This window comes from Lytechinus pictus, chromosome 12 (genome assembly GCF_037042905.1).
Source record: "Lytechinus pictus isolate F3 Inbred chromosome 12, Lp3.0, whole genome shotgun sequence".
NCBI classification, from domain to species: domain Eukaryota; kingdom Metazoa; phylum Echinodermata; class Echinoidea; order Temnopleuroida; family Toxopneustidae; genus Lytechinus; species Lytechinus pictus.
In genome coordinates, this window is record NC_087256.1 from 10,740,352 (window position 1) to 10,767,112 (window position 26,761).

At 36.4% G+C, this 26,761-nt stretch overlaps 2 protein-coding genes across 2 annotated transcripts; both read left to right on the forward strand.

Moving 5' to 3' along the window:
• The first annotated feature begins 1,289 nt into the window (after positions 1–1,289).
• On the forward strand, positions 1,290–7,731 carry LOC129272926 (uncharacterized). The gene is made up of 3 exons (XM_054910008.2): positions 1,290–1,604; positions 3,307–3,426; positions 5,913–7,731. The coding sequence occupies exons 1-3, from the start codon at positions 1,370–1,372 to the stop codon at positions 6,197–6,199; spliced, it is 642 nt and encodes a 213-aa protein (XP_054765983.2). The 5' UTR covers positions 1,290–1,369; the 3' UTR covers positions 6,200–7,731.
• An 8,010-nt stretch (positions 7,732–15,741) lies between these two features.
• Positions 15,742–26,296, forward strand: LOC129273297 (uncharacterized). The gene is made up of 4 exons (XM_064107672.1): positions 15,742–15,878; positions 18,469–18,777; positions 24,664–24,789; positions 25,357–26,296. Exons 1-4 carry the CDS (start codon positions 15,818–15,820, stop codon positions 25,605–25,607), a joined length of 747 nt encoding a protein of 248 aa, XP_063963742.1. The 5' UTR covers positions 15,742–15,817; the 3' UTR covers positions 25,608–26,296.
• The last annotated feature ends 465 nt before the right edge of the window (positions 26,297–26,761 follow it).

Here is a 26,761-nt window from a genome sequence, read left to right on the forward strand (position 1 = left end):
CGTATATATAGTGGGTTTGAATCCTAGCCATTGCGTGTTTTCCTTCACCAATAAATGTATCCACACAGTGCTGCACTCGACCCATGTGAGGTGAATGGGTACCCGGCAGGATTAATTCTTTGCATGCACCGAGCGCTGGTGATGGTAGCTCGAGCTAAGGCCGGGGTAGGTAATATCATGATAATACCAGCGCTTTGTTTCCTCAAGCAAAAAGCGCTTTATAAATCCAACTTTTATTATTACTATTATTTCTCCTCCTCCTCTTTCTTCTTCTTCTCCTTCTTCTTCTTCTTCTTCTCCTTTTTCTACTTCTTCTTCTTCTTATTTTCTTCTTCTTATTATTATTGTTGTTGTTATTATTTTTATTATCATTATTGTTATCATTACTATTATCATATAATTATTATTATTATGCTTTTTCTCCTTCTTTGGTAAAGATAATCATTAGATCGGTTATTCTTCATTTAGGTTTGGATAAAAATTTGTATGAACATATTGGTTATTTTCCAAAACTTTCAACATTGCACAGTCACTCTGTTTTTCTTTATAAAAGATGAATGTTGTCACTTCTTTTTATGGTCTAGCGATGGTATAATTGTGCTTCCTATAATGCTGGTGGAGACATTTGACCAATTAGCCCTATCGTCACACTTTGAAACCTATCTTTAGTTTTGGTACCCCCCCCCCCCAGTGCACGTTAAGTTAATCAGGCACAGTCAGTAGCTGACCTTATATGTTATGTCACTATATTCCAATTCGTTTCAAGACCAATTAACAAAATAGAAGGAAAGAGTTGAAATGTGATATATTTTCTTATAAATGTTATGTCAAAATTTGTTACAAAATTAGATTTTTGTATTAAAAAGGTTAAAAACAAATAACTCGTTTGCTTCGCTCGCTTGCATCTTAAAAAAAAATTGGTCGGACCACCTTCAAAATGTTTAGCTCAATACGCAACTGTCAAGCATGGCATAGGCTGAAAATTTCAGGATATTTGTTGGTCTCTATCCAATTACTAAATTTCTATAGTAAGCCCCAAAGGCTGTTTTTAAATAAAAATGAAGCATTATCGATAGAGGGCGCTAAAGGCAAATATTTGAATTCTAACGACATATCGGTGCTGTGACCTGGGTGCCTGACTACACACTGGAAAGTCCGGGGTTCGATATTACATTTGTAAAATTTAATATGGTCGAATATAACTCATAATACTTCCCATTTACCAAAGCTTTAGATGGACTTTAACGCGATCTTAATTTATTTCTTTGTGTGTTTGTCATCTGTTGAATTTATAGAGGTTACATTCAAATGTGAAGAAGGATGGTGGAAATTCGAAAATAGATGTTACCGAATCCTTGGTAATGCCTGGATGCTAAAGTCGTTTGCGATTGGTTTATGTAATACTGCGAATTCTCAGCTCTTCGTTCCTTCTAATCAAGAAGAGTACGATGCTGTGACGGAATACGTAGACAATCTTGGTTCGGTTAGCACGGATGATAAACCAATGCCAACACTTATCACTGATGTATGGATAGGGTGTGATGATGAAGATGTTGAAGGGATTTTCTCCTGTATAGACGGGACGACATTTACCAACTCCAGCGGTAAGAATATATTTACTGCACCAATATCGTTGCTTCAAAACATAGTTTACACGAAATCAGGAAATATTCCTAAATACTTGACCCCCCATTTCATGCAGTGTTTTATATAGTGTCTGTTTACTATGTGTACCTATTACGCTTTGTTATTGTCTGTTTTTTTTTTTTAACTTTGTATGATTTCGTTTTTCTTTGCGAAATAAATTGGACCGAATGAATTAACTGCGTTTTTCCCCAAATTTCATGACAGATATGATATCCTTCAAGGAAGTGGTATTAAATCTCATGCTATGAATATACAGGCCTAATTTCGTTGCAAATCCAATGAGCGCAACATATTTTTGACAGGAGAAAATGATATCTCAAGTTTTTTCCTTTGATGTATTATGATATTTCTCCAACTAAAAAGTAGTGCGTAGGCTAAGTAAGCTCTTGAAACACTTTTCTTTTCGTTCTTTTATTAATCACGGAGGTAAAAGGTAAAACGTTACCTCCATAATGTTATACAGAAATATTCCCATCTTCGTTTATTCAGATAATGCTGTTGTGAAAATTGTTTTGCTTGAAAAAATGAGATATATACCAGGGGAAATATTCACTGATACAGCTGTGCTGAATACGGTCAATATAGCCTGATAACATACCAAAACAACTATATTTGGAATTAAGGTGGAGCTGTTCTGTATAATGGCATTTTATTTTGTATGACAATGCAATCCCCCACCCCCCCCCCCAAAAAAAAAAAAAAAAAAAAGCGGGTCGAATATTGAGAGGAAATGTGAATTTTATTGAAAGTCGTTTTGATAATGCATTCTAAAATTACTAAAATGGCAGGAAATTGAAGACGAACGTAATTATTTTCTTGCTTGAAGTCATAGAATTGCATCCATGGCTACAGCTCAACACTTATGTACAATCTATTGAAATTGTGTTTGATATAGCAATCAAATGATTTGATTGGCTAGATGAACATTGTCCTTCGTAAACCCAATATAATATTGCATTTATGAAGAACAGTCGACGTTGTATAAAGGTTGCAATAAGTCATTTATACCTCTTCCGCCTCTTTCATTATTCACACGGTACTCAACGATATGAATAATCAATTCATGGTTTTCAAAAAGAGGCAAAACTGTTATATAGGACGTTACTCAATTTATAATATGTAGGCCTATCTTTATACTTTCTGCTGTCGATTTGGTATATAAGTTCTAGGAGTGTATGATAAGATGAGTCGAATATAGTCAATCTTATTTTTGAGTATATTCCCCTTTAGTTCCAGCATTAATCGTTTCTTGGTATACAGCCTTCTGTAATGACATGTTTAATTTGAGTCAACGGCATAATTCGTCTAAACCCCGTTTCTTTAATGTTTTTTTAATTAAAAGTCCGAATTTGTTTAATTAGTGTTTGTGGCCATATACATGGGACAGAAGTAAGTGCCCCCTCCCCCGAATCTTTGAAAATATGTCCTTTTTTATTTCCACTTTTTATGCCCCCCAAAAAGGTGTTAAGGTAAGGTGTCCATCAAATTGTCAATTTTAAACCTTCAAAAGCAGAACAAAATCGAACTAGATATTCTTGCGTACAACCATGCAAAGTGTAATTAATTTATATATTTGTCGTAAAAGAATTATACAATTGTATTTATTTGATTCATCTTTCGCTTCGTTTCAATCACCCACCATGATTGGTGTGGATAAAGTGAATTGGTGGGACAGTGGTCACGGTGTTTCCACTACCAACAAATGTGTACGCTACTGGAAAGATTTGGGACTCAGGGAGCTTTCTTGCAGTTCAGACACGTCCCAAGTACTCTGTGAAGGTAATGAAGTTATTCCCACTGACAAATATCTAGTTTTAACAAGTCTTCATCAAATTATCACAATCACAATGATGCTATCATATACTCTATAAAATTATGAGATGCTCTTTATCACAATGTTCAAATCACATTAATGAATTGAAATACCATCTGTATCTGAGTATCTTTTATTTAACCTGAAATCAGTATGAACATAGTAATGTTCATATGCACTTTAATTACCAATATTTTGATAACCATGCATGGTTACACCTTGATTTAAAACAAGGTGCGTTTATAGACCAAGAAAATCGGTGTGCTTCTGGGTAACGTTTCATAAAAATGATCTTGAGTTACACATGACCGTATACGAACGACTGGAACATTTTCTTGGATTAGTAAGTTAGCTAGTCGTTTGTAAAGTCATGCGTAACTTTAAACCAGCTTTATGAAATGGCCCCAGGAGGTCTGAGGGTTTTTTCAAATATGTCTCTTATTTTCACCCCTTAATTCTTTCTTTCCTGAGACCATCTTAATCGATATCATGAGTGATCAGAGTAAGCAAGGAAAGTTTGAGAAAAAATTCATCAAAGATTAAGAAACTTATTAGAATTTCTAGTTTTTTTTAATTTTTATTCGTTACGTCATATACGAGCAGCTGCCCCATATGTTATGTAACATGTATGGGATATACTGGAAGTACAATAAAAAATACAATATTTGGAGAAAAATAACTTTTCATTGATTATTTTAAAATTCATGATACATGGATTACTGCTCGCATATGACGTCACAAATAAAAAAGATGAAAATTCTAACTTTTTAACATTTTAACGGGATTTCGCAAACTTTCACCAATATTTTTTATCATTTTTTCTGTTATTTTACCAATAGGCTTTTTGTCAGGGTGAAATTCCCCCTTAAGCACCCTTTTTCGTTGTTGATGTGTTATTTCTTATTTAAGTATATTCAGCTATACAGTGGTAACCTTTGATTCTGCCCGTCAATATTTTTCGGGGATAATTACGTAATTTCTTGCCAAAAGAACCACCCCCAGGAAAATAGCCACCTTTCACAATCCTCACGGACGCTAATATTAGGGTCCCCTAACACAAAAGTTAACGCTTAATCATACACTTGATTTTTAAGATTGATTGTACATTATAGTCAATAGAATCAAACGTAGAAAATTGTTCTACAATCAATGCTAAGCTTTGTGTTACAGGGGGGTTACAGGCCCTACAGATCTGCTTTTCGGGTGCAAAATTCTTTCCCGCGACACCCGCACCATACATGCATGTACATTACGACTGATGGCTTGAGATATTCGAAATGCAGGACCTACAATAAATTATGACATGGATAAGAAAGTGGTTTTTCAAACAAATCGAGTACATATTGAGTGAGAAAAAAAAGTTACTGAATTAAGGCTTAGACATAGATCATTACAGTCCATCGAATCGATATTGCATTTAATGTGGATTATTGGTGGATCTCTGGCAATTGATTCCATGGGTCAAATCACCTCTCCAGCCGAAACCATTTCGCATGCGTTGATTGTGTACACATCATGTATACGTCTGAACACGGAGCAGCCGAATTTGCGTTTTTTTTTCTTTTGTTTACTCCTACACAAACGATATGCCTCTAGCACACAATGTAATGGGCATTATGTTTTACTTTCCCCAGAAATGGGGATTAGATTCGAATTCCCGGGGGGACCACTTCCATTGATGAGTGGATACAAGGCACGACCATGCGGTTTCGAAAAGCACCCTAAACAAGGGAAGCAAGGCTTTTCCATATTATGAATATGCATCTCTTAACAAGTATTTAGCTTGTGAAACCCTACAAGTATTGAAAACATATCCTCCTTTTCAGTATTTTAAACATCGTTTTTGACACCCTTATAACGTTACATAGGCCTATATACGTAACGTACTTGCCCACTCTTTCCCTCTCTTTCCCTTTTTACGCGTGGTCGCGCCTGGTATCCACTCTTCAATGGAAGTGGGCCCCCCGGGCGGCCTCTCGAGCTCTGGGAGGAACCAAATGTGGCTTTGAAAAGTAGTCCTAAATCGGATATATCGCTGTTACCATAGTAGCAACCAGAATTTTGCAAACGAAACGCAGATTGAATGTTTCCGTTCCAGATGCGAAACGAAAAAAAAATATCATGTCACACAATTTGCATTGCAGGACAGAGTTTTACGACCATGACGCCGGGCCCAAAAGTCTCTTCCAAAATCAACTACCGTCGCAAATAAGCGTTCGCGTTCTTCAACGAAAGGTCGGGAATATCCCAAGGAAAGGCGCTAAATCTGTTCACTTCATAAATAATCACCAATTACCAAAAACATTTTGGTAGGATGGGAAAATTAGAATTATTATCATATTTCCAGTACATAACAAAGCGTTTAATTAGACACTAAATAGGTTTAATCTATTTTCACATTTCAATGAAATTCTACGGGTTTTTTTCTCTCTCTTTCTGTATTTCGAAATAGCTCCTGCAAAATTGTATAAAGTTTCACGAGACTATGGATTGATCTCGAAGCCTGATGGGTCTCCATTGAAAGGATACTGTCTAAAGGGTTACATCGCATTGTATGCAACAGTGAAGAATTTAGTGGAGTGTGCTGGACTGTGTCTTGCCCATGATCAGTGTCAATCCTTCAATTGGCAACAACAAGATGGCCGCTGTGAGATCAATCTTAATACGACATCCGCAGCTGGTGAGAACTCAATGGAGGCACGTCGTGGGTGTAATTACTTCGAGCCTGTTCAATATTAAGGGGTTATTGGGATTCTCATTTTGGTTATAAAATTAATTGTGTAAAAGGGAAAATTAAACAAATACAGAATGCTGAAAGATTCTGGTCAATTGGACAAAGATTTAAAAAGGCATGGATTTACACAAGAATGAAAAGAAAGGACTTTTTATCCTCAAGTTGTCAATTTATTGAGTATATTGTGACAATTAGAAGCCGGACACCTCCCGATACTTTTTTATTTGTCGAAAACAATTAGAATTAGATTAGGCCTTAAGCACATTTCCTCTCAGATCAGTAATAAAAATATAACATAGGAAGAATATTGCTTTATGACCTCATGACAGAGAAATTTTATTATTCTGAGTAAAAGAAAAAACATTTTTTGACAAAATTACATTATATTCAGAGTAAATGCGAAATCGTCTTCGCCCTAGTCAATTTGAAATTAACATGACTTGTACAACTTAAAAAAATAATTCGTGACTTTATTTAAGAAAGTTATGAATCATCTGTCTGACTTTGTTCAAAATTTCACATTACTACTTTTCCTTTTTTTTCTTTTGATTTGTATTTTGTTACAATATAACTTCCATTTTGATTGGATTCTTTCTTAAAGTGAAAAAAGTGAAGTGATAAATGATTGTGGGAGTGCATCACGGCTTGACCATCCATCAGGATTCCTCCATGTATATGACTGTAAGAAATATTTATTGAAAAATATGGTTGGCTTCGGTTCAATGATTATAGCACGGACTAAAGTAGAAAAAACATAAATTGTAAATAGTGTTGATATGTGGCTTATTTATTTAATCTTATATAGTTTTATCTTCTTGTTATACTAAGATGACGTGTTTCAGAGCTGCATCCGTACCAGCAAGGACGTGGGTTCAGATCCCATGGTTTCATGGTTTCATCCATCCAGATTACGGGGAAAAATTGAGGGTCAAAAGTGCACACCGCTCTCTTTAATTTCCCCTCCATTTATGGAGATTACTAGTACTAGTAATTATTTGGCGTTTGATCAGTGCGAAGCATCTGGAAATAATTTATACACCAATATATAACTTTCAAATGCGAAAATACATGGTATGTATATTTAGGGCTGATTATATGTTTATTCCAACTGGCTAATCTCGTCTCCGATTTTTTTTCCCATCGATTCCGATGATTAGCAAAGAAAAATTATAATCATTATGAAATTGTGATTCATATGAAATTATGGAACGCAGGTAAGAGAAATTAATATATATTTTGGAGAGCCCAGAAAAGAAAAAAAAGTTCATTTTTTCGAAAATCAGACAATCTGCAGATCCTTCTTAATTATGTTCATTTTACTGACGACGTTGCACAATAACTTTACATTTTTCATACGATTTATTCAGGGCCATCGTACTCAGTCTACGGTTAAAATTACGAACGCCTTGCGATTTCGTTTACTGACCCTATGTGGGAGAGACTGTACTGTGATCGAAATCATACAATAGACTTGTCTCCTAGATCGTATACTACATCTATGTGCAGTTGCCCTGCAATCTCTGTACATTGTCTGTGTAAAAAAATAAAATAAAAATAAAAAAACCGTTTATCCCAGCAGCTTGTCTTAAATGATGAAGCGCCATCTACGATCATAAAGACGTTCGCCAAAAGCTGCAAGAAGCCCTCCATGAAATCGAAATCTGGTGCTGGAGATGGAAATTAAATATTTCTCACACAAAGTCTGTAGTTTTAGTTTTTACCAATAAACAAAAGAAAGATATTACTTTGAAAATAAATGGGCATGTTTTGCCTCATTGTGAGCAGTTCAAATTTCTTGGTATGTGGTTAGACTCAAAACTAACTTGGTCTAGCCACATTAATGCGATTATTGATAAATGTAAGAAAATATTAAATTTATTACGTTGCGTTTCGGGTACGTCCTGGGGGAATAGGTATGAAATTTTGATGATGATATACAAAGGTTATTTTATCTGTTTTAGACTATGGAAGTGAAATGTATGATTCTGCCTGTACATCTCATAAGAAAAAGCTTGACTCTATACAATATAGAGCTTTGAAAATCATTACAGGAACGATATACAATGTATCATTAGAGTCTCTACAAGTTTTGACTGGTGAATTACCGTTGTATCTTCGGATAAAACTGTTTAATGATAAATTTAGATATTATTTGTTGTTTAGCAATTTATGCCATCCAAGTAGAGAAATTTTCATTGAACATACGAACAGACACGAATGGAAGGAAGGGGAAAGACCTTTCAAACTTCGAGCCTGTAGTGATGAGGTACTTGTAGAGAAGCAAGACAACGTATTAACAAGAATCCCGGAATGGCGTTTGTCCCGCCCTCCTGTGTCGTTTTGTGCTCATCGTATAATTAGAAAAAAGGATATGCTAACGGCCGAGATGAAAGCTAACGTTCTAGAAAGAATTGGAATAGTGTGGAATGGTTATTTACATATATATACTGATGGATCCAAACAGGAACATTTTAGAACGGGGGCAGCATTTTATGTTCCTCAATATAAAATAAAAAAGTATTTCAGGTTATCCAATGTAAGTATCATGAGAGCGGAACTCCTGGCCATTTTAATGGCACTTGAGTGGTTAGACTCCTTTGATAAACCATGTTCAGTTGTAATTTTTTGCGACTCTTTGTCAGCACTGAATGTGATTGATTCATATTTCATAAAATGCACTATTGTTAATGAAATTTTATTTAAAATTCATAAACTCAGTATGAAAGATATCTGTATTAATTTTGAATGGATTCCCTCACATTGTGATGTTAACGGCAATGAGATCGTCGATAAAGCTGCCAAGAAAGGAGCCGCGAAAATGTTTGTAGACATCGTTTTACCAAACACTATAAATGAACTCACATGCTCACGCATGACATTTTATAAAAGTGTCTGGCAAGCAGATTGGAATGCGTCTAGAAATGGTAGATTTTTATATGCTATTCATGATAATGTTTTTAAGCAGGCATATAGAAAAGGTTTTTCTCGGAAAGAGGAATGCCTCCTTCATCAAATCACAGTAGGTAAGTGCAAATTAAACTATTATGTTTCAAATTAAACAGCACTCTTCCGGCCTCTGTGAGGTGTGCAAAGAATTTGAGACTATTGAACATTATGTTTTATTTTGTTCAAAATATGTAAAGGAGAGACGCATTATGTTTAATAAACTTAAGATGAATGACCCGAATCTTAAACAATTGTTAATTAATCCCGATTATACACGGGAACTACTATGTTTTATATATGCCACTAACCGTTTTTACAGTTAGGTTTTTTTTTTTTTTTTTTTCAAACACAAGACATAAAAGAAGGATTTAAAAATTTTATTAATAAGAAACTAAGAAAAGACAAGACAAAAGAATAAGAAGGACGTGTAATTGTATGTGATATCACATTTGAATTGTTATTTGACGAATATTTTAATAAATTCTATAAATATATAACTAGTAGCCGAGTAGCTGGTGTGCCCTTTTTCACGAACAATCATTTAGCACGCGCGATATTTAATTTCTCTATTTGTATTGAAGTATTATTCCTCGAAGATGTTTAATCTTGTAGGACCTACTAATATAATAGGTGGATGGGTGACTAATCTATATTAATATGTCATATAATCGTCACCAATGGTTTAACGTTAGCCTTTGCCGACGACGTCCTACTTACGAAAGTGACTGGCGCGTATAATCTGGAGAGATTGAAGAGCGCCATCATATTCAACAACAACAACAACAACTAAGATTTAGGCATAAGCACTGTTAACACAATGATTACTCCCTCTTATTTGTCTGATATGAACGATATAAGATGATACTTGGTCTTTCAGAAATAATTGCTTCGCTTTTTCTGTTCCCTGGTTAACATGGTTACTGCATGTTAAATGAAAGCTTAAATTCTCTGATTTTTTTTTATTGTAAGTGATTTTCGTAATGAATATCGCATGTCCTTACATCATCGTCATTTTGTTGTATTTGTATTATTTTTAGTGTTATTATTGTAATCAGTATAGCATAATGTTATCACTGAAAAAGGCTCTATGCTAAATGCAGGAATATTATGTCCATTGTATGTTTTTTTAGACCAAGAATAAAAATTGGCAAAGCAAACAAAGATCTAAAACCACAAACGCGCTAACAATGATAATTATTTTCGATCAAATAGTTACATCGTTTCTCATAATCCGTCGGACGCCCCTGCCCCAATCGTCATATAAATCTTACATGCAAGGCCTGAATAGTTCAATATGAACACATATTTTTTTCAAACACAATAAGCATTATCATCTTTTTTATTTTCATCTCATTTATTTAATTTTCAGCAAAATTATTGAAAGATGTAAATGAAACGATACTAAACAAGAATAACTAAAAATATACCCAGACAAAGATCGAGGAAATAAAAGAAAATGCCTCCGGATCTATTTGGTATTAAATTCAGTGGTATTATAAATAAATCTCTCATTTTATAATTGCGATACTCTGTCGGAAATGTGTAACGTAGAAAATCGCATACCTGTATATAATGTGATATTATTTAATTTGCTTATTACCTCGCTTTATAGGTCGATTGGATTAACGTGTAAATAAAGAATATAATTCAAGGTCATATAGTTGCCAAAATTGTATGATTTGATTAGCTAGTATAAAACTGTTGTCTTAATTATGGTTTAATATGATATATTTTGTTAGTTGAACGTAATATATCTCAAGGGTGAAGTGATTTTAAGCGATTCAATTGATAAAGTGTTTTTTTGTAAATTTAATAAAGAAACGAAAACATAACATTAATTTGATTAAGTGATATAAGTTTCATCTGTTGAGCGTATGCCAACAACAACCTGAAAAAAAAATCCTGAAAGGTGTTTCAGGGAAGTCAGTAATGACAATTCATAAGTGGTTTTGATTGGCCGAGAAGCACTCATTTCTCCCTGATTCTATTGCAACCAGGGACCTGGGAACGAGCTTCTAACAGGAAGTGCTGGGATATAATAATCAGGGATGGATTCTTGGTTTAAAGGGGGGGGGGGGGCTTACTGTTAAAAAAAAAAATCCAAAAATAAAATAGGTCTTCACTCTCAAATAAAGGTGATTTATGTTACTTGACAATCCCTCTTCCCAAAAAGAGGGGATATTGGCAAACAGAGTCAAATGAAATACATTATTATTAGCATTAAAACAAAATCCAAGGGATGCTGCGCCCCGCTTCCCAGGTCCCTGATGGTAGCTGTCGAAGATCGACAATGTCAGTGATGATAACGATCACAAAACGGTTCCCTGAAGATGATTAAGTCCTTGAGATTCGATCAATTGTATAATACAACAGCGATTCTGATTAGATGATAGAATTTTGAAGAGTATAAAAGGATGCAAACATGATTCTGATTGGTCATTCTCTTTTCGCTATTGATTAATTAACCACATTCGCGCAAGGCATTGGGGTCATGGTGCAATAGTAATATTCTAGGGGACGGTTTTCACGTTCAATCTAGTCGCTTTCTTATTTGTACTGATCTTCTACTGATGTGAACATGGTGGAGGTAGTGGTGGTGATGGCGATTTTAGCCGCTTTGTTGTCTCTAATTATCTTCTACTAATTTGAGTATGGTAAGGTGGTGTATGTGATGGTAGTGGTGGTAATGGAAGTGGCGATTCTATAGTCGCTTTCTTGTCTGTACTGATCTTCTACTGATGTGAACATGGTGGAGGTAGTGATGGTGGCAGTGGTGGTGGTGGCGATTTTAGCCGCTTTGTTGTCTCTAATTATCTTCTCCTAATCTGAGTATGGTAAGGCAGTGTATGTGATGGTAGTGGTGGTGGTGGTGGTGATGGAAGTGGCGATTCTATAGTCGCTTTCTTGTCTGTACTGATCTTCTACTGATGTGAACATGGTGGAGGTAGTGGTGGTGACAGTGGTGGTGGTGGCGATTTTAGCCACTTTGTTGTCTCTAATTATCTTCTACTAATCTGAGTATGGTAAGGCGGTGTATGTGATGGTAGTGGTGGTGGTGATGGAGGTGGCGATTCTATAGTTGCTTTCTTGTCTGTATACTGATCTTCTACTGATGTGAACATGGTGGAGGTAGTGTAGGTAATGGTGGTGATGGTAGAGGTGGTGGTGATGGTGGTGGTGATACTAGTTGTTGTGGTGGTGGCAGCGCCGGCGGTGAAGGTTGTGATGGAGGTGGGGGTGGCGATTGTGGTTGTGGTGGTGGTGGTGGTGGCGATTCTAGTCACTTTCTTATGATATTCTACTGATGGAACATGGTGGAGGTGGTGGTGGGGGCGGTGATGGTGGTTTTAGTGATGGTAGTCGTGGTGTTGATGGTAGTGGTAGTGGGGATGGTGGTGGTGATGGTTGTGTCGGTGAGCAAATACCTTTTATCGCAGAGATAAGCGGCGTACCTGAAGAGTCAGATGGGTCAATAAATAATGATGATGACAGGGGCGGCGGAGCGAAGTTGCAAGTGGGGGGGGGGGGGGCGGAGGGCACATAGAAAAAAGGCACCTTTTCTTTCGAAAAGGGCACTATCTTAAACATGGCCGGATGCAGAATTTTTGCTGGGGGCAAAAACTCAAAAGCGAGGGAGCGAAGCGACCGAGCTTATCATTGACGCGCTTTTGCATTTTGTTAAGTGAAATTGATTGATTTTGTGCATACATTTGGTGAATTTTGTGAAAATCTGCAGTAAAGAAAAATGTTTTCAAATTTCGGAGGGGGGGGGGGGGCAACTGCCCCCTGCCCCCCCCCCCCGCTGTTTACGGCCATGATCTTAAAACAAAGGAAAACATTACATATCTACCCCACTCACATGAATCATGAAACTTAAGGCACGTAGGATTTTTTTTTTCATTCATTATGCACTTGCAGAAGAAAGCAGTTCTAACGGCGCTAAATTAAGAAACCGGGCGCTCATCGGGCACGAAAAAAGTGGGTTTTCAGGACAACTTATCTGATATAAACAACAGGCATCTGAGAAGGCAAAGGGGCACTCGTTAACGCATAACATGTCCTTCCCAGGCGAAAGGGCCACAGAACACGTTCGTGGGGGGCACTTTTCTGTTTTTTAATGTAAACAGATATTTTATATTGAGATGCCGCAGAATAGCATGAGGCATGACGCAAAATGCAAGAGCATCATTAATTGCATTTTAATAACAATACGTTTCATCCATCCTACTTTTCAACACGTCTCTAACAATGCCAAAAAAAATCATTATGGAAGTTTCAGGGTGATGCAAACGATCAATCATAAAAGTGCAAGTCTAAAAATCTTCCCCTTTGGTTTGGGATTCATTCATCAAAGAAGATTAAATCTGCTCTACTTATTTCTGCATTGATTAGTTCTGATTAAATAACATGATGAATAATTGACCCCGAATCTTGGTTGTCATGAAACATTTCAAACATGTATTATAAAAAATATATCTCAAATCAGGACATTGCCTTATTTCATTTGTAATATCAGAACGGAAAGAATACATAGATAGGGATATTATGCTGTGTAAAAAATTCAAAGTAAAGGACCCTATTACACTGTAAAATCGCTGTTTCAAAATTTTAATCACGTTGTTTAAGCCCATCACTCTAACTACTATTGTTTAAACCTTTTTTAAACAACTGTTTAAAAGGTTTAAACAGTTACACAATAAAGTTTTAACAACTTGTTGTTCGAGTGACAGGCTTAAACAATGTGTTATTCTTTTTATGTACGGTACATGATAAGGAAACTTACACATGGATGTGGGTTGGAGGGGTATTCTCAAACAACATCGTAAACTTACATTCAATACTTGCAACTATAATTGTTTGCATTTGTGTATTTAGAAATCAATAAATATATGGCATAGCACTTACCCATTCACGAACATGTTTATAAGATCCCGATTCACTACACATTGATATCGTAAAGGTATTAGCATAATGAAAATGGAACTCTTTTCTGATGATAAGTTGGTTTTAATAAAGCAGAAAACAGAGAAACGTAATCATGTAAATAGTGAAAAGAGGTATGTTATGTTATTTTATTTTTCTATTTGTAGCGTCATCTGCGAGCAGCGTTCCATAATGATATAAATTCCATAAATTCATATTTTTATGAAACATAGGAAGGATATGTAACCATCTGTCAGATGAAATATCTACCCCACAAATAAAATCACTTTCATTTCTTATAGAAAATTACATTTACTGGAATTTATATCACAGGACATAATAGCTGCACGTTTGTGACGTCATAAAAATCAAACTAAAAAAAATAACATTGATATCCTATATAGCTATTCTTTGACTGATTTTATTCAAACCTGCACCTAAATTTTTCTCAATTTTTCATTCAAACTAACTTATCTTCAGGGTGCATATTCCCTCTAAAGCCATTGACTTGTGATCAAATCTGATTTACGATTAGGGGAAGATAGCGATGTATAGAGAGAGAGAGAGAGAGAGAGGGGGGGGGGGTAAAAAGAGAAAGGGGAGAGAGAATGGGTGAATGAGGGGGGGTGGGAGGGAGTGAGGGAGTGAGTGAGAGGCGGAGAGGGAGAGAGACAGACACACATACAGGGGAAGGAGATAGAAGTAGAGCAGATAGAGAATAAATGAGAATAAAAGATTGGGCAGAAAAAAACAAGAGATTAAAGAGCCAAGGTAATCTGGAGTGACCATGACATATGAGATATTTACTTACCATCCCCCGATAATATTCATATCGCTCCATTCTGCTACGTATTTCACGATATTTCATAATAGGATAGTGACGTTTTAGCTCAATTTCACGCGAAGTGAACGGATAAATAACATTTATAGAGACTATAATCCTATCGAAATTAGTTAATCAAAAGCGCTTCATTAATTTTCCTTGCCCCATGTTTGCATGCAGAGGTATCTCTCGTACGTCCAGTTCTCGAAAGTGAAAAAAGGGTTTGCTATTAAACCTCCCATTCTAATTATGATGCCATTCTGTCCTTTGTCTTCCATATAATTCATATTTCACTCCAATGCTAAGAGAGATATATTGTAAAGAATAAAGGTCGTTATCATAATTAGAGAAAAATATATATTTCATTTTCCTCATGAATAAAAAAATAAATGCACACCCCCACGTACACCCTCATCCTCACTCCCGGATGGATACACGTCCAATCCACCTCTCATAGCTCTCACAGTCCACTCAAATGCTCAACGCAATTCATTTTCTCTGGCATTCTGCACGATGGTAAAGTTGTTTCGTATATCAGACGGTTCAGACCCCCCCCCCCGTCCCCCTCACTTTACTCACTTTTCTCCACGTTTGTTTAAAAACGAATGCATCACAAAAAATGTACCCTAATCCACCCCCTCCTCAACCCCTCCCTATATAGCTTTAAATTTCATGCTATGATAAATTGACACAATTAACTGGTTAGATACGGATGAATTAGCTGTGGTATTAATGAATGTGCTTGTTGTCATCCAATCCCCTCCAGCGATAGGGGATTTGACTGTTAAACCCCAGTCAAAATTAATTTCATACTTTCCTGTGCATGGTAGAAGTAGCGGGAAACTGATTGAAAACATATCACGGTTTATCAAAGTCACGAGAGGATCGATCATAAGAATTTTCTGAAGCCTTGGTAAAAATTTGTTCCAACATGATGACTGCAATCTTGCTTGCAGTCCTAGTGGGATTTTTGTCAAATGTTCGCGCACAAGGTATGTTGTATGTTCTTATTTTATTCATGGTTGCTTTGAAAATACCACTTTGAATGAAATACACGCTAAGAAAAAAAATGCAATTCTTACCAATGCAACTCTGGGAGTCCATTTTGGGGTGTAACTTTGCGCCCTAAGAAGTTCCATGCACCTGTAAAGGTGAAGTCGGTTATGACTGTTTTGCAACCCTTCAGCATTTTAGGTTGCAGAATTTAACCCCTTCCATCAAGCAAACTTGCACCTTTTTAGTGTGAAAAACGAACATTTCTGGGTGCAAACAGATGTCAATATTGTATTTAGATATTGAGGGTGCTAATTTTTTTTTTTCTTAATCTTATTCAAAAAGAATTTTTAATCAAATTTAAATTCATTTTATTCAATTGCCCTTACTCCTCCTCCACCACCACCACCACCTCTTCCGCATCATTATCATCACCATCATCATCATCTGATCATGATCATGATCATAATCATCATGATCATCTGATCATCACCTGATCATCAGATCATCACCTGATCATCGTCATCATGATGTTTCAACTGAAGGCTATCAAAAATTGTCAGTGGATATGATAGAAGAATTGTAATTGTTAAACTCACTCCTAATATATATTAAAAAAATATTCTTTAAAAGAGCAAGTTCACCCCCCCCCCAGAAAAAAGGGAGATTTTAATAGAGCAAATCAAACAATAACAATGTCAATTTTATCAAAATTTGAGGTAAAATTAGAAAGTTATGAAATCGGTTACATAACATTTGCTCCAAAGGATATCTGAACGTTAAGCCAAACATAAAACCTAACCTCAAAACCTAAATAAACCCTAGTCCTTATCTTTACATTATTCTGAACCAAAAACTCTATAATCCTTTGAAATATTAAGACCGGATCAAATGTCGCAGGAGCAAATGTCGTGTTACTCTGAAATCACAAATTTTCTTTTACATACAGCATGCGTTACACAGGGTGACAACCTGAATGAGAGAGTCGATGTTGTCACCCATGCACTCGCTATACAGTGCGTATCAAAAAAAGTTTACACTTTGAAAAAGCCGTTGGAATTGAATATTATACAACATATAAGCAATTTTTTACATATATTCTTGGGTTTGGGTCTCATCTATCCAATGAAAGTAAACGTTTAGACAGAATGTTACACTTGAGAGAGCACCGTCGATTTTCGTAAAGCTCGCAGAAATCTGTTTGCGCAGAAATACTCGTTTTCACGCTGTGTCAAGGCATTAGGTCCATAGTCAAGAGGAAAGGGCGAAATCTAATTTACCCTGCGAAACATTTCTCATACATTTCCCTTGCACCTTTAGTCAATTGAAAGAAAACGGATACATTCAAGCATTTTGTAACAATTTTGCAACTCAAATTGAAATTTCAACACTTACTAAGCACAACCTTTACCCTTTTCGTGCCAGCTGGATCTGAGGACATAACTGAATCTGAACAAAAGTTTATATATCACACATCTCCAGCATTTTTCACTAAGTTTTTATTATTTAAAGTGGGTTTACATTTCATTTTTCATTTAATACTTGTTTCTCCACACTTTTCCCAAGCTTGACAATGATTAACAAAATGAAAATCAAGCCAAAGACATTTCATGTAAATCACAGCTCAGTGTAAAACAAATATCGTCACGATGGCCTCGGTGTGTGGGCGCAATGAACTCTTCAAAGTGTTTTGGGCAAGGAAACGAGTTAAACAAGGTAAAAGATATCTTCAAATCAATTTTAGTAGCTAAATTCCATGTGTTCTTCATGATTAAGGTCTACTTTTATTCGAATAACTATTTCAAAGTTCTGCGCAAATCATTTTTCACTAACTTTTCAAAAGTAAGTGGTGCTCACTCAAGCGGAAATATTTTTCGACAGTTGTATCGTCATTTGCTTAAATTGATCTGTACCAATGTTAAAATGTAAAAATATCTTCAGGATATTACAAATGTATAATTTTACAGAATTTTTTTCTAAGTGTAAACATTTTTTGATACGCACTGTAATTATTTTGTATTATTTTTATTATTAAATAAATATTCTTTTGCATATTTGACAATAAGGAAGTATTTCTATCAAATGACATAAGGTTGAAGCAATACATTTTTAAAGAGGAATCAAGCCTTGCTTCATGAATGAGGAAGAAGTTAAACTATATCTCAAGACTCATAGTAATATACAAAAATGTGAATGGGTGTCGTCATCAGTGTCCTCATTTTTGTCCTAATGATTTGATAAACTAAGCAAAATTTTAAAATTTCGTCACCCTTATTTTATAACTAATTTTGATAACATTTTACGCGTCATGTATGTTTAATTTTTCTTATCTTTTTTCAGTCAATTTGAGTTTTTGTTGGGGTGGACTGTAGCCTCCAAACTTTAACCTTTAAACTTTAGCCTTTTATTGGACCTCTAGAAAGAACGGAGCCATTATATCAATGGCTCTGAATAGTGTGATCCATCCGTATCTTATTAAGTGTTTATATAATTCTTAATAGTTTGTACTGATAATTTTGTATTGATTTTTATACGGTAAATAAAACCAAACAAAACTTTAACCTTTAAACTTTGAATCAAAATTTACAGAGATTACCTACAGATGCAACGGAGGTTGGTGGAACTTTGGAAACCGATGTTATAAAATATTGGGGAACAAATGGGTGTCCAAACCGGACGCAATAGATATCTGTAGCCGAGCGAATTTTCAACTCTTCGTCCCTTCTAATCAAACTGAATATGATGCTGTGACGGAATACATCAACAATCTTGGTCCAGTTAGCACGGATGATAATCCTACACCAAAAGATATTGACGATGTGTGGATAGGGTGTGATGATGAGGAAGTCGAGGGAACGTACCAATGTGTAGACGGAATATCCTTCACCACCTCTAGTGGTAGGTATCAATCAATCAATTAGATGAAAGAAATTATATTATAATGCGTTTGATTTTCATTAGGGATAAAGCGAATAGTATATAACATAGCAAAGAATTATCGATAATTTTACGATATTTGGGGATGTTTCAGGTAGAAGGGACGTTCTCCTATCGTGCCCAGAGGATCAATGGAAATTCAAATCGGGTCATTGCACGTCTCCCGTGCAGCCTTCTGAATGAAACAAGTTTTGAGGAAAATAATTTGAGTATAATTTTTATGAAAAATCTTAACGGCGCCTTGCGGTGATATCGGCTTATATACGTATGCGTTTTCTTCAGCTCCCTCATGGCCCGTTAAAGCAGAAAGTCACCATGACGATAAGTTGGTTTTAATAAAACAAACAAAATATTAGTGTAATATTGACCTAAATATATAAATAAAAAATTCATGACTTTTGAAAGTTTTGATTTTATATATATATATAAGCATCTTGGTTTTCCACGTATTGGCAATAATAATAATAAGACATCAGAAATGCGAAACAAATTCACGAGTAATGCAGTTTTTGAAGTGCCAACAATTCACGAATCTTCCCTGAAGAAGGTAGATGTCTACCGAAAATTTGGAGAGTGAATAAAAGAACTTAATTGTTGGCACTTCAAAAACTGCATTACTCGTGAATTTTTTTCGCATTTCTGATGTCTTATATATATATATATATATACATATATATATTTGTGTTTTTATTGAATTACAATATTTACAAGAGATGGATAATAATAAAAAGAAATCAGGCAGAATATATTTTAAACATACTTATTGAGAGCTAACTTCGAGACTGACAACAGATGGTTTATCGAAAAAAGCAACAAATCGAAAGGGCCTCATCACCTATAATACAGAGCCCTCACTGACAACCTATAAAAATTAAACAAAAGAAAGACGAAAGCATATTGCCTGGCTTGATGGAGCGGAGCCGAGCAGCATGGTGATACCTTCCACCAGGGGCGGATCCAGGATTTTCCAAGGGGGGGGGCACATTTTTCGAGGAAAAATTTGACAAGGAAAATAAAACTACTATCTTAACGGCGTTTTTACATTAAAAAAATTAATTGTGCCTCTCAAAGGGGGAGGGGCACGGGTCGACTTTGCCCCCCCCCCCCTCTCTCTCTCTCCCCCTCACCAAACACACACAACTCAAACACACAGCCTAACTAGCCTCAAGCACGCTCACTACTGTATTGAGATCACAATACCGCCCGATTCGCCCGATCAAGGAATGGGCACTAAGCCCAGCTGGTTTGATTAATTTTCATTATTATCATTATCATTATTATTATTGATTATCAATATTATTAATCATTATCATTAATATTACCATTATTATTTATTCGGTCATAAAAACATACAAATCGTACAATATAAATACAAAAGTACAATTTTAATAATTAGATATAATATACAAATAATGCACGTAAGTGCGTGTATGCAGGACCAAATAATGAAAGATGTGCGAGAAGAGCCAATGGATATACCACTCCGAGGTTCGCGCAGGACCGAGTGCGGTATATCCATTTGGCGAATCGAGCAGAGTTCATTATTTAGGTCTCTACCCTTTTTATACCCTTTTTACACAGGATTTTCTTAGCCCCGGACTATCGCTAACCCCGTACTATCCTTAACCCCGTACTATTTTTTTTCCTTTTTACACATGCCAAATTGTGATTGCTAACCCCGGATAAGGAATGCTTGCTTTTCACACACGAAACTCGCTAACCCCGGACTAGTGTTTTTTGTCGATCATTCGTAGTACAATTAAGTACTTCACTCGTACCTTTTTACACACGCTACAATTTCCTTAACCCCGTACTATAGGTGGGGCCAAATTGCCATTTAGCCCCACCTATAGTACGGGGTTAAGCTGAGCCCACTTTCGTTTTACACTAGCGATCTTAACCCCGTACTATCGCTCTAAGCACCGCAATTGCTGGGATAACCCTGCTTTTTTGCAGGGCCAAATAATCCCGTACTAAAGGTGGGGTTAGCCCACTTTGCAAAAATGCTGTGTAAAAAGAAAGTGGGCTAAGCTTAACCCCGTACTATAGGTGGGGCTAAATGGCAATTTAGCCCCACCTATAGTACGGGGTTAAGGAAATTTTAGCGTGTGTAAAAAGGGTATTAGACACGCTAAAATTAGATGTAGGGTGTCGCGGGAAAGAATTTCGCACACGAAAAGCAGATCTGTAGGGCCTGTAACCCCTCTGTAACACAAAGCTTAGCATTGATTGTAAAGCAGTTTTCTACGTTTGATTCTATTGACTATAATGTACAATCAATCTTAAAAATCAAGTGTATGATTAAGCGTTAACTTTTGTGTTAGGGGACCCAAATATTAGCGTCCGTGAGGATTGCGAAAGGTGGCTATTATCGGTTGTAACAGGCCCCAGCACCCACTTTTACGTCAGTCATATCCCAGTCTGATTTTAGGTTTATGATGTACTTGCGATGTGTTTTTTTGCCATTTTGGACTCTTTGCGGGTCGGACACCCTTGATCATCGTACGATGGCCGGGCTCTCGGGTAGCATCGGTTGGTTGATCGGACAAAGCAAAGATAATGGCGCAGTCACATTTCTCCTACGCTGGCGGCGTCGGCGTCAACATTAAAATCTTAACCAAGGTAAAGTATTTGAAGTGTCATCATAACTATATATAAGAAAGTATATGGACCTAGTTCATGAAACTTGGATATAAGGGTAATAAAGTATTACTGAACATCCTGCCTGAGTTTCAGGTCACATGACCAAGGTCAAATGTCATTTAGGGTCAATGAAATTAGACCATGTTGGGGGTATTTGTGGAATTGTCATCATAATTTTGAAATTTTATGGATCTAGTTCATGAAACATATATAAGCATGATAAGGGTTATCAACTATATTTTGCACACGTCTTAGTTCACATGATTATGATCAAAGATCATGTTGGGTCAATGGACATTGTATTTTGAGATTTTTGCATAAAATTGAAGTACAAGTCCTACTCTATTCATAACTAAATTTTTAGGCAGCAATTTATTTTATTTTCTGAGATATGAGAAAATTTTCACGGCGATGCCATACAAATTTTTAATAAAATGCACAAATCCCATTGGAAACGACGTTTAGATTGACCGCGATTTCAATCCGCGCGGTCAACCAAACCGTCGTATCGGCACTGGGCACTGCATTAATGCACGTGAAAAGCGATACGACGTTTTGACTGATCGCGTGCATTGAAATCGCGGTCAGTCAAAACGTCGTATCGCGTTTTCCCTATGGCGTTTTTGTACAGAGAAAATCTAAGTCGGTCAAACCGAAATTACAAGCATGTAGCTCTTTGCCATAATTTCTCGGATCCTTACTATTGTGTAAAAATAAAGATACCAATGTCAAGCAATTTTCTTGGTCTTTCCAACCATGTACTTTTCAAGCAATGAATATGTTGTAAGGCTGGGGAACTAAATGTGAAAATTATGGTAAACTTTGAAGTCGATTTTCTCTGAAATGGGTTTGCACCGTCGTATGTGTGATACGACGGTTCGGATGACCGCCGACGAATTATTCAATAGATGTTTTCAAAGTCAGCACTGTGCTATATTAAATTGAGTAATGCGGGCGAGACTGCCAGAGGCGTTCCACTTGTTATTGTTTGCATCTTGTGTATTAAATTAACTAAGTTAACTTTTACAATTTTGTCCATCAAATTGAATGGGAAGAAGTTTATCAAGTACTTACAGGAATCCTTTTCATAATTTGGCATTTCTTATATGATAAAAACTCACTTGAAAATTATTTTATGAATTATTGAATGCATCGCAGCCTGACAGCTAACGTCAACAGTACTTATTTCACAATCAAAGCTTCGCCTGTACACCAGCTCAGCCCGGTAGAGCGGAATCGCTCGTCGCTTCCGTCCATTTAAACGCTGCCATGCATTTCAGGTCACATGACCAAGATCAAAGGTCATTGAAGGGCAATGGACTTTGGCCATGTTTGGGGTATTTAAAGTTGAATTAAGAAGACGATTCCAAATATTGAGATATTTACATTAATAGCAACCTTACAACCCCCCAAACACTAATAGGTGATTCGACCCCCAATTTTCTTTTTTCAAAATAGTGAATTTGAACGATTTATCCCTACCCATTTCCCCTGAGTTCGCTCCTGCAATGCCTACCGAGACGGGTGTTCTTTGAGTGTGACGTCACCGGGGAGGTATTCGGTCCCGGTTTAGTAAACAAGGCAGTGCCGTTTTGTGTACTATGCACGTACTCCTTCATAAGGAATAACTGCAGTTGAAGTTGTATCTGCGAGCCATAGAACTTGCAAAGAGGAAATGATTAAAATATTTGTGGCCGTACTATTATTCCAAATATGTGAATTCCCTCAGAATGATACCATAGACCCTAAAGGAATAATTCCAAGGTGAATAATATGAAATTTGATCGAGATCTTCTCACCAGTCGATAACGTAGCAGACGTGTTATTATGACATATTTATCCGCGTGTGACGCGGCTCTTGCAAAAAAACACAGTTGGTTGCGGAATTGCTTTGTGCCGACCGGCCGCCCGCTCCGGCGCAGCTAGCTGTCGAGCTACCGTACCGTTCTTGTTGTCTTCAACCATAGAGATGTATACTAATTACTATATATCTTTCTGTCTTCAACTCACTTCCGAATTGCGTTTGTATGTGTGACGGTGACCCCTAGCGTAATTAAATATAGAAAACAACTCAGAAGGCCGAGAAAGAATACTATACGTTTGGTTCAAGATTGTTCTGTGGAATGAGCTATGAGTGGAAATGATCCAGAGGATATAAAAGTGGAGTCAAAGACAAAAGAAAAGAAGAAAAAACGCCAGGGGGTCGCTGCACGGCCATGAACTAAGTCGACATACCAGACCATAACAGTACACTCAATGCCTGGGTGTTGTGTGTACTAGTATTATGCGTTCAGCGCGCACTGAGCTAGCCGCCGGAATTACTTTCCAGCTACTCACTTGATTGATCATCGTGATAAAATAAATGAGAAATAGTGAAAATATCATTCAATAACTCACTGTTTGCTATCTTACATCATGATTGAAGAGTTCATGGTGGTTATTCATACTGTTTTTTATACAGGGAAAGTAACGATTTGTACATATCAGTCCTATTTGTTTGATTTGAGTTGCTTTGAAAAAAAATTGTAAAATATCTTTCTCTCTCTGCATAGCATTTCTGTATGACATTCAGGCACCTCTTATACTAAATTCCCCCCGGTGACGTCACACTCCGAGTGACTTTTCTGTACACTCGTCTCTCGGGCTCTGACAGGTGGCTAATTTCATAGACTTTCAAAGCAAAATATCGAGAAGGCAGAGGATTATTGTGACATGCTATGTGTTTGAACAACTTATATATACTATATATTGTATGTAGAACCTATATTTATGGAAACTCACCCCCTTCTTAATTCAACTTTAACTACTGGTGAAAATATTCACTTTGACATTTCTATCGAATGTCCACAAAAAATGCCGAAGCATAAGTTATTTCCTGAGTAGGCCTATTTTATTGCTTAATGAATTTCTTATGTATATCTTTGCATTTTCGAACTTTTTTTCATTGAACTTTGTCTGTTATCCTTTTACGATTATTAGCATAATTAATTACTTTTTTAAAATACAAAAAATCAAGTATTTGAAAATGTTACTATACAGCTTGTAGTTTAAATCCGGCTTTGCGTGCGTGCAAATTTTCACGGTTGGTCGCGTTTTAGGTAGCCGAGATATGTTGTTTGAAATCAAAGTCCGTGTGTAAAGCAATATCGTTCATAATTTTATTTCCATTGGATTATGTCATCATATTTTTTTCGAATACAATAGGATGGTTTGCGAGTGGAACCGGTTCTGGAGGTACCTCTTTTAATTGTGTGACGTATATTAAGTCTTCTAGCGGACTTGAGGACCAGCCCTGCGGAGTTAGTGTTACTTCCCAAGTACTATGTGAAGGTAATACTAGTGTTTTTTAGATGTTCTAGACAGGGGCCGCGGAACGGTTTTCAAAGTGGGGGGAGAGATTTGTTGTCTGACCTTAATTTTCTTTGGGGTACATACTGTTCTAAAGCCCCTCCCCCACCCCCCCCCCCCCCGGTTTCGCGGCCCCTGCTAGAATCGTTTTGTATATGACACATGAATCTATGACTATCAGGTTATCAATAATCTTTATTCATAAGGAGGCGAGGCGTGATAGCTCGGTCGTGAGCGGTGGTTTCGAAATCCGGTGGCCAGGGGCCTGGGAACGAACTTTGAAGAAGGGGTGCTGGTGCTATAATGAAGGTGATTTTTTGTAATGACAAGCGAAAAAAAAAAGGTTTCGAACAGAAATGAAAGTTATTTTGCTTGTAAAAAAAAAAGACAAGCAAGGTCCCAAATCGTTATTCATCCCCATTTAAAAATATATATATTTTGCCAGGTTTATTGCTCTTATGTTACGACTGATATGTTGCCGCCATTGTCTTCCAATTGTGAAATTGAATCGAATCAAATTCAATGTAATTTTCCATTCCATACATATAGCTCCAGCCGCCATCACCCGATCCAGTTCTTACAAGGCTTCATCTCTCCCCGACCGATGTCTTCGTGGATACACACAGAAGACTGTCAATAAGAAGTCTAAGACCCGCTGTGCTGCTGAGTGCTTGAAAGAAGACTACTGCGTCTCATTTAATTTCAAAGATGGCGTCTGTGACCTCAACTACAATACCAGAAACCAAGTCCATTATAGTGCATTCCAAGAGGAAGAAGGATGTTCTTATTACGAACCGTAGAGTGTCTTGAAATTTTAATGTGAAATTCCCAATGCGTTAAAAGTGTTTCTTAAAACTCAAACTTTCTTGACGAAATTGATGAATAACATATTATGAGGTTTAAATTTTTCTTTTGATATTTATGGAGAATATAGACCTTATAGACAGAGGCGTCAATCCTAGGGGGCAGGGGACGGTCGCTCCTCATGAAAATATTTATCAATATGCCCCTCAATGACAACTTGACACAATAATGCAAGTATCTGTTTAAAACAGTGTTATATAATGACTTTACAAAAGGATATTAAGAGCAAAAATACATCTCTATCATTCCCATCTTAAAAAATAGAACATTAAAAAGTGATAAAAGTAACAATTTAACCGAACCTCCGCATTTCAATAATAAAAAAATAATAATGTGCATTAACATTGATGTACTGTGTTTCTGGTAAAATAGATCCTATCTTCTTCGTGATTAGTAAACCATAACTATATTTATAAGTGTGTAAATCCAAATCGTATATAAATATTTTTACATTTTGCAAAATTGATATTTTCGGGGAGTCGAATGCATGAGTCATTAATAAATTAAAATTGCTATGAATATTTTTGATTCACTTACGAACGGTAAAGATATTCTTTTATGTGTGCTGGGGGTGTACTCTAATGTCAACTTGGGTTCAATAAAAGCAAAATTTCGAGCAAACGTTATAAAGTATTACATTTTACTTCAAGATATGTCTCCAATACACTACCTGCTCTAACTGTCATTGTGGATGGAGTTAATCTACCTGCAGTCAAAAAAGCCCGTAACCTTGGTGTTATCATGGACAAGCATCTATCAATGGTAGAACACATCACCAAGACTTGTCAGTCAGCTATCATTGTAATTCGTAAAATTGGTCAGATAAGGCATTTTCTTAATCAAAAATCAGTTGCACTACTTGTTCACTCACTAATTATATCTCATGTTGATAATTGTAATTCTCTTTTATATGGCCTACCCCAAACCCACTTGAACCGTCTACAAAGAATTCAGAATACAGCGGCAAGGCTCATAACAGGCGCTCGCGTACGTGACTCAATTGCCACCTTTCGCAATCATCACAGACGCTTCCTTAAAAGAATGGTTAAACGTAAATAAACTAAAACTTAACACGGATAAAACAAAGTTT